Source organism: Triturus cristatus, chromosome 1_2, assembly GCF_964204655.1.
Source record: "Triturus cristatus chromosome 1_2, aTriCri1.1, whole genome shotgun sequence".
Lineage (NCBI taxonomy): Eukaryota > Metazoa > Chordata > Amphibia > Caudata > Salamandridae > Triturus > Triturus cristatus.
This window is the reverse complement of record NC_140580.1, coordinates 134,570,717-134,588,767: the sequence shown is the minus strand read 5'-3', so window position 1 is coordinate 134,588,767 and position 18,051 is coordinate 134,570,717. Positions and strand designations below refer to the sequence as shown.

At 43.1% G+C, this 18,051-nt stretch overlaps 1 protein-coding gene across 2 annotated transcripts in view; it reads left to right on the top strand.

Moving 5' to 3' along the window:
- The window catches only part of ATRNL1 (attractin like 1), a 2,333,760-nt gene that overhangs the window by 1,590,606 nt on the left and 725,103 nt on the right, over positions 1-18,051 (top strand). The window contains exons 26-27 of one of the 2 annotated variants that reach the window (XM_085603277.1): positions 8,726-8,804; positions 9,717-11,372. In XM_085603277.1, the coding sequence (XP_085459403.1) occupies positions 8,726-8,804; positions 9,717-9,875 (238 nt within the window). In that variant the 3' untranslated portion in view covers positions 9,876-11,372. Of the gene's footprint in view, positions 1-8,725; positions 8,805-9,716; positions 11,373-18,051 lie in introns of those variants that run through there. The other variant, XM_085603276.1, reaches the window with a different exon arrangement.

Sequence of the window (18,051 nt, the reverse complement as noted above, 5' to 3'; positions counted from 1 at the left end):
CTGCACCTCATTGAAGACTCACAAGCGGGTGATAGGCGCTTCACTAATACAGCGTTTAGTTTGTAAAACTAATGGAAATGCAAGGGCCCACAGTTGTTTTGTGAGAGTCCACCACTGGCAAAGCCGAATACCCAAGCTATGCAATACCATAAATGGCCTACTTGTGATTGCAGCTCATGCCTCGTTCTTCCTCCATCCCTACACTTCCCTCCTTTTCTCATTCTTGCAGATTCTTGGTGATGACTACGTTTTCCAGTTGTTCCTGTTTTCCTACATTTCTCTTACTTTATCCTTTTTATGCCTTTCTTCATCTTTCTCCGTTGGATCAAATCAAAGACTGATAATGAAAATGAGTCCCAGTCCCAAAAATGAGTGCCGGTGCTGAACACCTAAAACTACTGACACAAATTAAGCACTTGACAAATGCAGTTACAATAACAAAACAATTTAAGGCAATACAAGTTCTTGTTCTGTGCAAATGCCATTAACACAAGATCACATAGCACTCTGCACACTTGGTTGAGCGGTTCCCACAATCAATGAAGTGCACCGCTCGCCACTTGTCTTCGCCCAATCTCTCTTCAGCAGGTCAGCTGTTTATAAACGTGTCAACCTTTATGTGCTAGGACATGAAGTCTGGCATTCATTTTGAGAAATATGGGGCGACAGACACCGGAATGAATTGAGCAGCGCGTTCAGAAGACAAAACTATTTCACAGCCTCACACCTTCTTTTGGGAACTTTCCAGCTCTCACTTTAAAGCACAGACAACCTGGGGGGCGACGACAAGAGGTGCCAGGAAGTCAATTTTCTAGAAGATCTCTAGCAGCCAAAAGTGAAATTGGCGGAATAATCCTGAGGAAAAAAATATTCCTGGATTAAACTAATCACTACTAAGTTTTTTCATAATAACTCGGGCAAAGGCTCCATTTGAGGTATACATACTCAAAAAAGGCATGCAGGTTTTGACCCAGTGCACTAAATGTGATAACCACCATTCTCTCACCAATATATCAGTAACTACAGTTTCTATCGCAGATTGCTTCCAATCTTCACCAACCTTCATCAAACATCTCAGTAACTCCACAAACCTTTCATCCTTTTCCCCTCACTGTCTTTTGAATAATATGCTTGCATATGCAATAGTATGTAAATATTTATGGTGTCTGTGTTTCTTACTGTCCCTTGGGTACTAGCTCAGTGAATTTTTAATTTCGTTTTGAAACCTGACCTTCAAACCTTAAAATGCTCTAATGCTTTTGGGTTATGTTCACACTATTTGAAAATGCAAAACAAATAATAATAAATAAATGAATGCGCATGTTCCCTGGTCAGCACCATTGCAATCTTGTCATGTTAGGATAGCCAGACAGAGAGAGGGAAAGTGTGTGCGCGTGTCTGAATTTCTCTATGTTTTGAAGGAATGTTGTAGTTGCTGATTCCCTCATGGTTTCCTATATATATGCAGGTTTGTTAGCACCTGCATTTTCCTCTTTTGCCAGAAGCTCTTCCAAAAGCTACTTTTTTTGCCGCAGAAACCAAGTTCTAAGATGTAGGTGGGTGAATTTGCTCTGCTTGTGTATCACAAAGATTCCTTCTCTGCTGTAATGCCCCAGGCCCTATTTATTTACATACTCAATTTTCCATGCTATATATTCTTTTGACTTAATAGTGGAAGGGGCCCTCCCCTCGAGCCCCCACCCACCATTGAGATAGCCCTTAAAAATCCCATTAATCAACCAATTCCACATCTTTGGAATTCCGCAATGGAGTCCCGTGTCGGGTTTGGACTTCAGGGCAGTTTCAGTCAATGGTGCTGGGTAGATGGGAGCTCCCTCAGTCTGCCTATCCGGGATCCAAGTGGTGGGGTCTCATTCCAAAATACATAGATGGAAACCTCTGTGGTGAGATGCCTGTTCTGAGGTCATGATTTCCAGGAGTGGCAGTGATAGTAATTCACATAAGTACTTTGAAGCCCTAAGTTTCACCAGAACACATTTAGCATTGTTCCTCCGGTCCATCAGGCTTAAAAATGACCATTGCTCTTTCATCCTCTGTAGAGGATTCAAAGGAGTAGCTTCTTTAAAAAAAACATGAATTACATGTCTTTAGTCTCATAGGTCACATTCCTTGTTCAGTAGATGCCAAGTGCTCCTGAGCAGAGGTCAGCCTCTCGCAAAATCTGCCTCCTCCTCCTGCTGTATGCTGGCAGGGTAGCGCAGACATCTCCTGTGGTCTTCGGGCCATGGGTTCAGATCCCATGAAGGCCAACCCAGCCATCCACCCTTCTATGAATGGTAAACTGATTGTTAACTTATATTAGAACACTGGAATGTTGTTGAGAGCTCCATTGAAGACAATGGAGTGCTCCAGGCTTCTAATGGGCGGTAGAACCCGAAGCATTAACATACCAGTGATACTGTGAACAAAGGCCTTTGTTTCACAAATTAGAACATTCTGCCCGTTAGGGGCTGAATGTTCTAATAGCCTTAGAGCTCTCTATAGCGGGCTGTACCGGCCTTTAAAGGCCCGCTCCCTTGTTAAAGGCCTTCACCTTCGGCTTGGGCCTTTAATGCTGGAGCGGGCCTTTAATGGACAGTAGAGCCCGCTACGCCGGGCTCTAAGGCTATATTGTCTTGCATCCTCTTACATTGATGGGACCATCCAGAAAAAGCAATCTTCTAGTCCTGCACCTCTAACAATCACCAGCAATAGGCAATCTATAATTTTGCGTTGTTTCATGAAGCATGCGGGGGTTTTGAGAGCCATTGTGACGTAATTCAGTGGATGGCCCACTCAACTAAGATGTGTTGAGCACTTGTCCTCACAGGGGTCACTTGTTGCAAGAAAGGTAATGGCATAGCTGAAAGAAGCACAGATACTAGTAAGGTAAACTCCGTCCTAACATAGAAGGTATTCCATGAGATCTAACCTTGCAAAGAACTTATAAAACATTAAAAACAAGCAGTGATCTGATTAATCACCAAATGCTGATTAAGACAATGTGAATGACCGCACATGGTGCACACTTCCAAGAACCAACTAAAAGAATGATTCATTCATTTTTTTCGAAATATTTTGGCCATACAGTAAATAAGTGGTTCTTAACCTTTTGACTTCTGTGGACCCCCACGTAATTGTTAATGAACCATTATTAGCATGCGGGGTCCAGCACTGAGTCATTACTCGAATCCAGGAACCCTGACTAACCAATTTCGATGATTTGAGCCACAAAATAATACACAGTAATGATGAAACATGCATTCATCAAGCAAATACACAAATGACTAAACATTATAGTTAATTCACCCAAAAATATTTTAAAAGTCAACATTTTAATTTTAATGAGAAGATTTGATTTGAAAGGGTTGCCTTCAGGAGGCACATTAAGAGTGCTCCACCTTTTTGTAGCGCACTTGGAGTGTGCCTTCTAAGGGCCTTTTTGTTTCTGCACCTGTGTATAAAATATGGCACCGGCGCAGAGGCAAAAAGATTCCATCATTTACATTGGGACATGCGCTCATGCAAATAAGGGAACACCCTCTCATGATAGAGCTGGCACTTCATTTGTCCCAGCGCTATCAGAATTACAGAAGGGGGTCACACAAGTGTCTGCGGCCCCTGCTGTAATACCATTTTGCCCTGCGGAGCACAAAGCGGGCACACACACTTTTTGCGCCCGAGTGCACACTGTATAGTACAGCCCCATAAAGTGCTCCAATTTAATTCCGTTTACTCACAGGCGAGATGCAGAACGTTCTATGGAGTTCTGTGGAAAGGCAGATTGAGCCATACGGCACTGTGTATCAGCCAGGAAGTAGGACTGGCTTTGCCAACCCACCAATAGTAAAATCCATTCAGGTGTTTGAGATATCCACAACGAATGTGAGTAATGAAAATCTACATATAGAGAAAAGGCGTACTTTTGTATAAGGAAATCCACATTACAAGCAACTGTGAGTGAGTTGCATGTCTTAGCAGAAGGACAATCTTCTAAGAAGGGTAAACCGGACAAAAAAAATTTCATACAGAGGAAGTATGAAACTGACTCCCAGCCGCAGGGCAAAGATCAAATCAAACTACAGTGGAGAGGATACATTGCTTGACATTTCTTAACTACCATTACCTTATATGTTTCTGTATCATATCTATTGCTTATTTGGAAATCTACCACAGGCACCTTTATTTATAGGTATCGCTAAAGATTTCTGCTTTTTAGATCGAAGCACAGCTGTCTAGTTTGCTAACAACATCTTGGGGACATTCCGAAGCTTCCGTGGGAATGCATTCTGCCTGTTGCTTACCATTGGCTTTGTGGTTTGTAACTCACATTTGCTTATTTTCAATTTACTGGCTCGGTTTGTTTTAGGCTTTCTTGATTGAGTTAATTCCTTCCATTGTCCAAACCCTATTTACTGTATTCTTTCACCAGATTTCTTTATCCTGTCACATTTGCTGTGCATTCAAAGACAGAGGTCAAATGTCAGGCTCTGTCTTCCAGGAAGCTTGGTGTTTACTTTTGTTTCTCCGACTTCAAAGTGAGAGGATTTATGTGACAATCATGTTGACTACTTGGGGTGTGCTTGGGAATGGCTGTACAATGTTATTTTTGTTTCTAGCACACAACAAAATGTAAATGTTTGTACATGAACTGTGCAGATTATTCAGAATATATCAGAATTAACAAAAAGCACACACGAAGCACATTTTTGGGTAATTCTGAAGTGTGGTGGAAATAAATATTTTAATTTGATCAAAACAAATTACTACACTAGGTGATGACATTTCCAAACATTATCAGTTGAGCATTTTATACTTTTATTAGTAAAACTGTTTGTCTTTGCAAATGTAATGGCCATTTCAGTTGAAGACTTCACTTTACCCCACTACACTCTACTCTGCACCACTCCACACAACTGCAGTCTACTCTGCACCACTCCACGCTATGCTGCTCTACTCCACTTCACACTGCGTTACTGCACCTACTCTACACCACTCTATGCTACTTCACTCTATGCCTTTTTACTCTACACCACTCCACTCTATGCCAATGCACTCTACCCCATACCACTCTGCTATGTACCACTGCACTCTAAGCCACTGCACTCTACACCATTCTACTTTGCGTCACTCCACTCAATGCCACTCTGCTCTGTAACACTGCACTCTATTCCAATGCGCTTTACTCTGTACCACTCCACTCTATGCTAGTGCACTGTGTGCCAGTCCACTGTAGGCCACTTTAATGTACTCTGCGCTCTACGCCTCTGTACTCTATGCCTCTGCACTCTACAATGCACCACTCCATTCTACTCTGAAACAATCTACTCTACACAACTGCATTTGGCTCCACCCCACCCTGTAACACTGCAGTCTGTGCCAATGCACTCTACTCTGTACCACTCCATGCCAGTGCACTCTATGTCAATCCCCTCTACGCCACTCTAATCTACTCTGCGCTCTACACCACTCTATTCTACACCATTGTACTCTGCTGTGCCCCACTCCACTCTACTCGGAAACAATCTGCTGTATGTCACTGCACTCGGCGCCACTCCATTCTACTCTGTGCCACTGTACTATACACCACTGCACTCTGCGACGGTCTACTCTGCAGCACATCACTCTACGCCACTGCACTCTACTCTACTGCACTCTAAGCCACTGTACTCTAGGCCACTAAACTCTAGGTCACTGCACTCTACTCTGTGCCTCTACATTCTTCCCTGCACCACTCCACTCTGCACCACTCTCTACTCTGCACCACTCCACTCTATGCAACTTCACTCTACGTCACTCTACTTTGCAATAATACTCTCTCCATCACTGAACTCTCCACCACTCTTCTCTGCACCACTGCACTCTATGCCACTGCACTGTACTCTGCCATTCTACTGCACTCTATGCCTATGCACTCTATGCCCCCTACACTCTATACCACTCTACCCTGCATCGCTCCACTCTATGCCATTACACTCAACACCTGTCCACTCTTAAGTCACTCTGCACCACTGCACTATATGACGCTGCACTCTACTCTGAAACAATAACTCTACACCACTCTAGACTACTCTGTGCCATTTCACTCTACACCACTGCAATGTATGCCAGGTCACTCAGAGCCACTCTATTCTATGCCGCTGCACTCTACACCACTGCACTCAACACTAATACACTCTACCCCGCTTAACTCTGGATCAATGAACTCTATGCCATTGCACTCTACTGCAGTCTATTGTGCACCACTGCAGTGTACACGGATATACTCTACAGCACTCTACTCCACTTCACTCTACACCGTTGCACTCTACAACCCTCTACTCTGCAACACTGCACTTTCAGCCACTGAGCTCTACGCCACTCTACTCCACTCTACTCTAGGCCGCTCTTCTGCACTCTACATCAATGCTCTTTATGCCTCTCTACTCCACTATGCCCCACTCCACTCTACACTGCTGCACTCTTTGACCCTGCTCTATGCCATTACATTCTACCATGCCCCTCACCACTTGATGCCACTTTACTCTACTCTTAAATAATCTACTCTACAACACTGCACTTAATACATCTACACCACTCTACTCCACTCTGCACCACTATACTCTACACTGCTACACTACTCTTCATCATTCTACTCTATGCCACTGCGCACTATGCCACTCGGCTCTAAACAAATGCACTCTACCCCACTGCACTTTATGCCAACTACTCAACGCCACTTCACTCTACACCACTGCATGCTACACCACTGTACACTACACCACTGCACACTACGCCACTTTCCACCATTATGGTCGATGACAGTGCACTCTGCGCCACTCTGCACCACTGTACTCTTTGCTAGTGCTCTCTGCACCACTCTACTCTGCGCCACTGCACTGTACAACATTGCACTCTCCGCCACTGATCTCAATGCCACTCTACTCTGCACCACTGCTCTCTAAGCCACTGCACTGAACTCGGTATTACTCTAAGCCACTCTACTGCACTGTATACCAATGCACTGTACACCACTACACTCTACGCTACTCTACTCTGCATCGCTCCACTGTGCACCACTGCACTTTATCCTGCACTACTCTGCTCTGCACCATTCCATTCCACTCTCCGCCACTGTACTCAAAGCCAATCTATTCTGCATCACTGCTCTCCAAGCCACTGCACTGAACTCGTTATCACTCTACGCCGCTCAACTGCATTCTAAGCCAATGCATTTTATGCCACTACACTGTACGCCAATCTGCACTGCATTGCTCCACTCTACATCACTTAACTCTACGCCACTCTACTGTTCAACAATGCACTCTCTGCCACAGAGCTCTATTATGCACCACTCTACGTCACTTTACTGCACTCTATGCCACTACACCCTATGCACTGCACGCTGTGACACTGTACTCTTCAAAACTGCACTCTCCGCCACTAAATCAACGCGACTCTACTCTGCACCACTGCATGCTAAGCCACTCTACTCCATTGCGCTCTGCGTCACTGCACTCTGCGCCACTCTGTTCAACTCTGCAGCACTATACTCTATGCCACTACTCTCTGCACCACTCTGCCACTGCACTCTATGCCACTGCAGTCTATGCCACTACACTCTACTCTGCACCACTCAACTCTATGCCACTTTACGCCAATCTACTCTATGCCACTACACTGCATCACTCCACACCACTCTAATCTATTCTGCACCACTGCACTCCATGTAACTGCATTCTACACTACTCTACACCACTCCACTCTATCCTGTAAATGCCACTGTACCCTGCACGACTCTACACCACTTCACTCTACTCTGAAACAATCTATTCTACACCACTGCATTCAATGCCACTGTACTCTACTCTGCACTACTGCACTCACTCTAATCTGCACCACTCTACTCTATACAACTGCACTCTACAGACACTACTCCAGGCTATGCAACTCCACTCTACAGGAATCTACTCCTCTCTACGCCACCCAACTGCATAACACTTTTACTCCACTCTACACAATATACTCTACACCACTCCACTCTGCCCTACATCACTCTGTGACACTTTATGCCACTCCACTCTGACACTCTACTCCCTCCACAACACTCTACACCACTCCACGTCACCTCACTCCACACCAATCAACTCTACTGTACGCCACTTTGCACAACTCCATAACACTCCACTTTACAACACTCCACTCAATGCCACTCTCCTTTACTCTACTAATTTTAGCTGTGCTGAACAACCGCAATGCTGGTGTACAGTATGGCTAAAACATATTGACAAAGCCTATAGTTCTTGCATAGGCGAGACCTATTGGCTTTGCCAATGTTTGTTATAAGATGGCTGTGCCGCACCTGTAACTTGCGAGCATGGATAGTGCAAGGAGATGTTTGTCATTTCTGAAGTTAAAGCATGGAGAAGACGTCAGTGTGTGCCCATATATGTAGTGGTTTTAAATTGACAGTGCTGCTCGACTGTCCCCGTCTTTCAGTGCAGTAACATTTTATATAAGATCTCTTGTCGCCTCCTATACTTTTGGTTGAAAACTTTATATTTTGATACACATGTTCAACTTCTTTTGTAGGGGCTTCCACTGTGAAAACTGGAGGGCGCTAGTCCAAAGTTACCTTTAGCTGGTAATCCTTTTTAGAAGTTCCTTGAAATCTAAATCTGGCCAGCAGCAGTGTGTTCTGCTTCATAGCACGCGGGTGACCTTTTTGTTGGCTTGTGTTTTCCAGTTGTTTCTTGTCTCTGCTGCTGGTGGCTGCTGTGGTCTGGAAAATCAAGCAGACGTGCTGGGCTTCTCGGCGGAGAGAGGTAAGACATATATTTACTAAGATGTAATATATATATATATATATTTTTTTTTTTACCTATTGCGAGACACTCACCCACTGAATCGAAACTATGATAAAGGCAACAGAGAGGGTGAGTTCAAGCTGTGTGCGATCCTCATAACGTATGTACTTAGGGCCATGTAGGTTGTTGATTGACGATTACATTCTTTGTTCAGGTGCTTGGCTAAAAATTGCAAAACATTTATTGGCACCAAGTTGATTTTTTTTAAAATACTGTCCATTTTTATCTTGTTCTACCAAAAAGTTTAGATCAATGTCTGCTAACCACCACCATTACAACGCGCCCACACCCACCCTGCTAGCACAATGAGTGTCTTTACTCGAATAATATGTTTCCGCTGTGTGTGGGAGTATGTTCCAGCTGCTTGGAATCTGCTATAATGTATCAGAGGTCTATATCCCTTCGGTGCTGTATACACTACCTCTGTTATCCTTTTGGAACCAGTTTCACACTACACAAATACCCTTAATAAAATATAGTAAAACAAATAACATAAAATTATAGCTGTGGAAACCATAGACACTGCATAACTGTTTGAGACTATGTCTGTTCCCGACAGAATGCAGTGTGTGTGAACACAGCTCTTATCATGTGTATCATGGGATATGCTTGGGTGTTTGATTGGTTCGTTTGCCGCTCATTCCCAAATCAACAAAAAAGTAGAGAAGCTTTGTGTATGTTTTTGATCTTTTATTGGCTGATTGGGATTCCCTCTGAGCAAAATCTTATGGTGGAGCTCGGTGCAAATCAGGCTGCTTCCGGAGTGACTGAGGACAATGCGCCTTGATGCCTTCGGAAAACTGCTGCGCTTTAAAAATCTTTTTTCATTCATTCAATGGAGACAGTGGTTCCCTATCTCTTCTCCTGCAGCAGTTCCAGAGCCACAACACACTGCAGGGACGTGGGGAGTTGGCAGAAAGTTCCGTTTGTGGACCTGCAGCTAGAATGTGGATCATCTCATTCTCAACGACTGTCCTGTTCCAGGCATTCCGTCCAGGGTGCAAACGCACAATACGCGTAGATCATTGAGACCACAGTCACGGGGAACCATCAGCCTGAAATGAGTGACTATCAGCAGGAAATCTGTAGCAACACAGCACAAAAGATGAATTCCAAACATATTTAGTACCAACAACACCCGTTGTAGAAATTAAATTCTAACAACAAAAATCCCTTGGTCCCTCCCGAAGGATCCTCTGGAATTGACTGGATGCCTCACCGAAGATAAAAATAAAAAAACCTTACTCACCCTTAAGAACAACAAAGCTCCTGACCCCTGCATAATTTCCCAGAAATGCTTTAAGTTATGTATCATTCGAAGGCAGTTCTCTTATGCTTGGTTTTGGTAGCCTTTGTAAATGAAACAACCTTCCCAGAGTGGCTGCTGAAAATTGACTCTTATCATACTGCTTTAAAAAGAGCAATTATGTGACCCAAACTCTTTTTCAGAGGAATGCACCTCATCAAAATCAACAGATAATTTAAACATCACAAAGCATAGGTCTAGGCAGATGAATATGAAACCTAAACCCCATACAGCGGGCACAAGGCATGATCAGAAGAGCCCTGTCCCAAGGGAACACATTTGTCAATGTATCCCTTGTAATGCCCAAAAAATTCCTGCAAGGAATAAATGTTCCTCCCAGAGACCTTCTTGAATGTCCGTATTCCTCTACTTGTTGCACAGCTTAAGATTTGAAGTTAGCCAATACTAAGACGAAATATTCAAATCTAAGGATCTTTGGAAACCTACACTCTTACCCCACAGCTCAAATAAGAATCAGCATTAAAGGGCAGCTGCAACTGTTGGATGTAACGTTTGGCACCCCCATACTTTCCGTGCTGTCAACCAATGACACATATCAAGAAACTGGGAGAACTTTACCAAAGGTAGACAAAACAAATGTGCCATTAGCGCTATGTAAAGATACATTGGTCATAACACCCTGTCGGCCCAACCCAATGCCAATAATAGCTAATACATAGTATGTCTACCCCTATAAAATTCATGCCGATCATCACCTTTCATTAAAAAAAATTATCACACAGCCACTACTCCTCAGGGTCTGTATATCAGGAAGATGAAAGCCTTTAAAATCTTTGACGTAACCATGTTCGACACACTCCGCTATCTGCAATAATGTTGCCAGGGAAGGGAGTTTCCATGCAAGTCCTTATATTTGAGGGAAAGAATGGGAGTATCATTTATGAAAATGTAACTCAAATCACGTAGCCAAATGTCGGTATAGCCATTTTCTGTGGCACTGAATTCTGGGGAATGACATATGATACCTCATCAATGGTAACTCTGTTTCTGAAAAATATGCTGTGCTTGAATAGCGGGTGGGAAGATGGCCACTAGGATGCCTTCCAGTTCACCCAGCCTAATATGTCTAATGCCCTTACTTTATGTAGCCAGGAAGCGGTTTATCGTAACAAACCGGGGGTCTTGTTGCAAATTCCTCAAAAGGTTCAGAACTAAAAATGCATGTGTTGGATGAATAAATAAAGTTGTATTCCCTTTTGAAAACTAAGTCACTAGGTGATACTTTTTGTAAATCTTTTATGACTTCTATTTTTCTAATAAACATTATAGTGTCTAATGCACTGAATGTTTTGAAATGGCATTAAATCCTCTTTCTATTCATTAACGTTAGAGCCACCATGTACTGCGTCTAAAATGATCACGTGGTAATTATTACAAACTGCTGCGGAGTTTTTTTGTCTGTATGGGTGTGTACAGAAATACTGGATTGGATCATGGAAACTCGTTTTTTAATGTTTGCCAGGAGGATTTAAAACAGGGCTTTTATCAAGATGGAGATTGAATGATCATTAAAGCTAATCCATTATTTCAATTAAAGAAATGGTTGATCACATCAGATGTACGAGTGAAAATCTACTCACGCGTTTGGATCTATGAAAAATGTTATTCCCTGAATTCATCAATTTAACTTGGTTGGTGAATGTTTTGTGGTCTATAATAGAGAGTCAATAGAGACCAGTCTATAATAGTAGGGTATCTGTTCCCCGTAAGGTGCTTTTGGTCTTGAGGTGAACCTGGTTGGTGTATTGAAGCTCAGTGTTACTGTGAAACTTTTCTAACCACAAAGCAGTAATAAATGTGCGCAGAGCTAATGCGATGGGTGTTTTCAACCTTATCAAAGACATTGTCTTGAAGGGCGTCCTACAGTATTGCTTGTCAAGCACTCTATTGCCGTATTAATATTACAACAATAATACCCTTTGGCTTACAGTGTATTACTGCTGATGAGGTCAATATCAGCATTTCACAACATTTGAGATTTTAGCTGGTTTTTCTAAAATTTTGCTGGCAGCATTTACACCACAGCATTCATATTTCACCATATTTGAGTCTAACATGACTATTGTTACCCTGTTTATATTTCTAAAAATACTCGTTTTCCTTATCACACAATAGTATTTTTTTACCAGTCATCGTCACTTTTTTTTTCTTGAATGTGCGTCAGTAAGTGTAAGAAGCACACAGAACTCAGCTAATCATACCCGAGTGCTATATTACAGAATCAATAGTCACATCGATCATGTTTGTATGTATCTACATATGTAGGGAAGTTAGTGTGTGCCTATGTGCTTAAATTAAATTTTATCTAAGAAAGGTAATTTGGCAAGAAAAATGTTTTTGGGGGAATTTTAACTTTTGAAAACACCATTTTTGGTTTACAAAATTGATTATTGGGACATATTTCTGTTTTTAAAACTTAATTTCGGCGATCAGTGTTCTCAGTGATTCAAAAACAGAGTTTTGGATAATGTTAAATTTTTCAAATAAATTGCTCAGCTTGCAAAGCATATTTCTGAGGGATAGTTCTAACTGCAGATTCCTCTCGTTTAGAACAATCCCTAGGCGCCATTCAGACTGGACCCGGATGTTTTTCACATCAGGTTACAATGCACTGGTAGGTGGCATTGTGCGGCTCCGCATTGATTTTGTCGCCTCATCTGCGCACTGATGTCAATTCCTTTCTTGCCACACCTTCAGATGCGCATCACTCTTCTTTTTCTCATCATTTGTCAAACTTTTGCTTTCTTTTGCTTAAAAAAAAAAACTTTAATCCAGTGTGCAAGGAAACTATGTCCCCTCCGAAGACTACAGGGTTTAAGCCATGCAAGGACTGTCAAAAACAAATGTCTGGTACAGGCCCCCATGAGGTATGCACCCTCATGAACCAGATGGCACCTGGCGGATCTCAAATGGTGACTTCATCCTAAGTTGGCTCAAGGAATCTTCCATTAATGGTGAAAACCGAGGCTGGATCTTTTCATCACTCTCAAGAACACACAGTGTCAAAACCTTTGTGTGCTGGAGTTCCCAAGAAGGCTTTCTCAAAGGTGATATATTCAGGATAGAGCGGAGCACTGGACCCTCCATCTCTCCTGCTCGATATCTGAAGGCCCAAGTCATTCTAATGGCCCCGCATTGGGCCAGAAGAGTGTGGTACCCACTGTTCTGCTTTGGGAGGATCTTCTGTCTCCGCAGCAGGCCAGGTTCTTCACCTGGGCTTGTGCAATTTCCACCTCCATGCATGGCGATAGAGCGATGGCAGCTGACTGTGTTTGATATCCCGCTTGGCATCGTGGATGTTATCCTTGCTGCATAATGTCCCTCCGTAAAATCCATTTATGCAGGGTGATGAGACATGTATGTGGCCTTGTGTGGAGCCCGCAACAAGGACCCATTGCAGGCTAAACTTTCTGACATATTATTGTTTGCTTTGGCTTTGGTCCAGCAAGGACTTGCAGTAGGCACCATTAAAGGTTATCTGTTGGCTCTTTTGGCTTTTTCGTGTTTGCTGGTCCAGCCGTCCTTGTTTAAATCACCCGTTGTGATGAGTTTTGTGGAAAGTTTGACACATACGTTCCCTCCCACAGCTTTTGTGATACCACAATGGAATATTAATTTGGTCCTGACATTCCTCCTGTGCACCGCCTTTGAACAAATGCACAGCTGCTCACTGCATCTTCGGACTCTCAAAATGGTCTTCCTCACGGCGATCACTGCAGCTCATCATGTGAGTGAGCTTCAGGCTCTCGTGGTGCAGCAGCCCTACACCACTTTTTCCTGAACAAACTAGTGTTGAGGACCAGGAACAGAGGAATATATATATATTCTTGTAAATTCTCAAGGAATTATTGGTAAAACTGTTTAAAAGAAAATTTTAAAAACTGTTCTGTGTGCAGTCGCTTATATTTTTCACACCGAGTCTGAAGGGTGAATTTAGGCACTGTTGTTCACCAAACATAAAATATATCTAGATGAAAGGAAATCGTTTTTATTTGGATTCAATTTTCATGAAAAATATTTTTCCAAATTGGTAAATATTGATTGAAAAAATGGCATGGTAACAGTGAACTATACTATTTGTTTGTCTGATGTCTGCAATACCATTATGATTGTTTTTTTTTTTAAATGTGTCAAAAAATGGGGATTTAGTGAAACCTGTTTACTGTTTTAAAGAAATTTGTATGTCGAAGTGAAGATTTTTGCGTGTTCTCTCTCCTTTGTCCAGCCCGAAAAAAATATCCCTAATTGTACACAGAATGTTTAGGTTTGTTTAGCGGTGTGCAGAAGATTTTTTTCTATGCGTTACGCATTCATTTATTGTGACGTTTTTACTTGAAATACCATTTGCAGGTATCTAGAGTAACTTTTCACTGTAAGGGTTTACCTTGTTTAAAAAGTCATGTTACATGCCTCAGGAGATTGGTTTGAGGAGAAAATGTCTCTCTTTGGATCTTTGGATGAGAAAATGTCCAGTGCCGAGAAGTTTTGTACTTGACCAGAGCTACTGTGTGCAAAATTGATAGGAAATCGAGCATGAAGAGAAATGGCAAAAATAATTCAATATTACTCCCGCATAACGAATTTTGCCCATGAAAAGTTTTATTAACCTTTCTGAACGCTAATTAAACTACAAAGCGATGATGAGCCTGGCTGGATACTATGTTTTGATGCTTTTGTTAAATGACCAGTGGTAATGATAGAAGGTAGGTAGGATGCCAAACAGAGGCTATGACTCTTATAGGTTCAAATACATATATCATGGGAATTATGTAATTTCCATCAATTAAGGGAAATAGTTTGCTGGTATGACGTAATTACCAGAAAATTATTTGCTTTAAAGCACAAATTTACTGCTATTTGTGCAATAAAAGTGGACAAATATGTGAGTATGTTTTCACATGGACACACAGAACAGCTTTGAGAAGGAGCCTTAAAAGATTGTCGGTTTTAAAATCCCACCACATCTAATGTAATTTCTGGAAGATATACATTATGAAAATAGACTATCCGTAAAAATAATCTTTCAATAGTGCTTTTAGGATTGACTGTACTGAATTTCTTCCCTATAGCATGTCCTATCTTATTTCATAAACAGACACATATGAACGGGAATGTAATCGCCCTCTGTTTGTGTAAAATTCTGCTTTTAGCAAGCTGTGTCTTCCATTGTTTGCCACTCTTCTTTAAATGATTGTGGTGGCCTGGTCAGATTTTGAATGGCACAACTCATTTTGTTTTTGTCGAGAAGGCAATTTGTTTTCCCTCTTGCATCCTTTCTCTTTGATCGTTTGAGGTCAGATGATGTGAGCGGATATATTTTTGGAAAAAGGCAAAGGCCCCTCTTCTGATGGCTTCCAATATTGGCCAGTCATGAGGCGTCGGCAATTGGTGCAATTTCCATTTTCCAGCTGGAGATGTGGTTGACCTATTGTTGATTATGTTCAGAATGATTGATAAAGAGTTTGAGCAGATGAAATTGTAAGAGGAAACTCATTTGGTGAAAAATAGCTATTTTATAGTGTTCTTCTGCTGTTTTGAAGCACTGCAAATTACTGTTGTTCCTACCATTCAGTTTAATGCTATTAAATAGCGGGCCTCCGGAAAACCTAGGCCTGAGTCAACCTCGCCGTGATTCCTTCCAACCATCACGTGGAAGCAAAATGTGTCTCTCTGAAGGGCCACTAAATGTACTGAAAGCCAATTGGCGTAAAGTAAACTCCAGGTATGCAGGGAAATCCAAGAAGAGAATAATAGGGAAACCTACCTCTCACAAACCCTGGACCAGAGTATATGAGGACTTGATTCATCGGAAGAGGTTCTAGGAGCTAGAGCAGGGTTCCAGGAGCTAGAGCAGGGTTCCAGGAGGAGGGTCAGGATCCATGAGTAGGATTCCTGTAGGAAGTAACCATGAGAGAGAAAACCCAGTGCCTCAGTTACCAGAAGGGCTGACACTGGTGTAAGGTGGTCTCAGGCTCTGAAATAAGGAAGTACAGAAGTTTGAAGAATAGAAGAAGCAGCAAGTGACATGCAGGAGTTACCACAGCCATCATGGCTTGGGAAAAGACTATTGACATAGGTGTGCATCGATGGCCATGTTAGTTTGGGAAGAACAAAACCCTTGCACCTCCTATCACATGACAAAGCAAGACAGCCATATCTAAGAAAAGCTGGAAAACCCTACCATCAACATTAGCAGGGAGTGTTGTAATGTTGGATCCTAGCAAAGGCCTGTCTGGGGTGATTAGAGATCATGCTGAAAGAAGCAACATCCCTTGGATGAGCAATAGCAAGGAACAAAAAACGGCATCGTCTGTGTCTCCCCCAGGAGCGCAGATGGAAAGAGCTGCACCACATCATGAGACGCAGTCTTTTTAACCCTTTCCGTGCTCATGACGGAACCACTCCGTCATGAGCCACGGGTGCCGTGTGCTCATGACGGAGTGGTTCCGTCATGCTGCGGCCGTTGGCGGCCGCTCCGCCCACGCGGCGCTAATTCCCCGCCTGTGCGGGCGATTAGCGCAGTGGGCGGAGACGTGATGGAACCACTCCGTCATGAGCACAGCTCACCAGGTGGCTCGTGACGGAGTGGTTCCGTCACGAGCACAGCGCCACCGCACCTGCCCCCAAACCTCCCCAGCGCCGCGGCGGAATTCCTGCCGCGGCGAAGGGGTTAAGAGCAGTGTGGCAGCATTCCTCGTCGGAGTGTGGAGATGGCATTGGCAAAGGCCCCAGACGGTGAAATTATTTCACTGTTGCTCCATATTTTTTGCTTTACCATCGACTTTAGAAAGCCTTCTCAATACTCATATCATGTACTAAGAGCCAAGTGAGGGCCCGCTACAGCCCACACAACTCCCAGTTTCTATACGCAATATGAGCCCCATGGACCTCATGTCTGGGCCTAAACATAGCTGATGTGTCCTGACATTTTGTTTCAACAACCTATCCCATCTCTACTTATGTGTATAACCCAGCAAATCCAGTGACTGTCGCTATGTTCCCTTACACGAAGCAGGCGCAGCATAGGTAACAGCGGAGCGGAGCTCCCTCCGAGGCAGCTGCAGTAAAGGTTTTCCTCAGTGCAGCAGCGTCGGTTATTGCGGAGAATACATTCAGCAAGAAGTCATGCGAGCTTCCCTCATACACAGAATGAGTGCAGCTTGTGGTGCAGCAGCACTGCAAGAGTCCCTCACACGGACATGAACAGGTACAGCATGGCAGCAACAGTCACATTTGACTGCACAACCAATTCAGGCACACTCTGGAAAGCCGCAGCTCAAGACAGAGACAGCCCTATGCATTTTTACCGGAAATCGCAAAAATCCCACTCCTTGTTTTTTCAAAATGGTCTCATGACAGCCAACATATCACTGTTTCCCATATTAAACCTGTTAAACTAGAATATTTGTACCGGTTGTGCCATTTTTTTATACAGCTTTCTTTTTTGCCCATATTAAATCAACATTTTATACAACAGAATGGGTGGTGGGATTGTCCCTCCTCTCAGCTCATTTGCATAGGGGTCTGCCTGCCTTTGTCTTTTTGTGTTATGAATACGCTAGGAGTCAGTATGCTTGGGACTATAAATGCGGACAGATTCTATTGTCCTGCCATTTGGTGAAGGTCGCCTTGCTTCCCTGTTGGGAGGCGACAGACCAGGCCCCAGCATGCTCAGAAGTGCGGCCTGCCAGGACTGCTAAAAGGAACATACATGATGACATGCAATGCACTGGAGTCCTTTCTAGCAGGAAGCATACAGCGAGGGAGGGAGGAGGCATTTCTTCGCCTCCCTTCCATGCGGAGGCCCCTCTCAGCATCACTTCAACACATTGTCATCTAATGGCCTCGCTTTCAGACTCCAAAACAAATATAAAATGT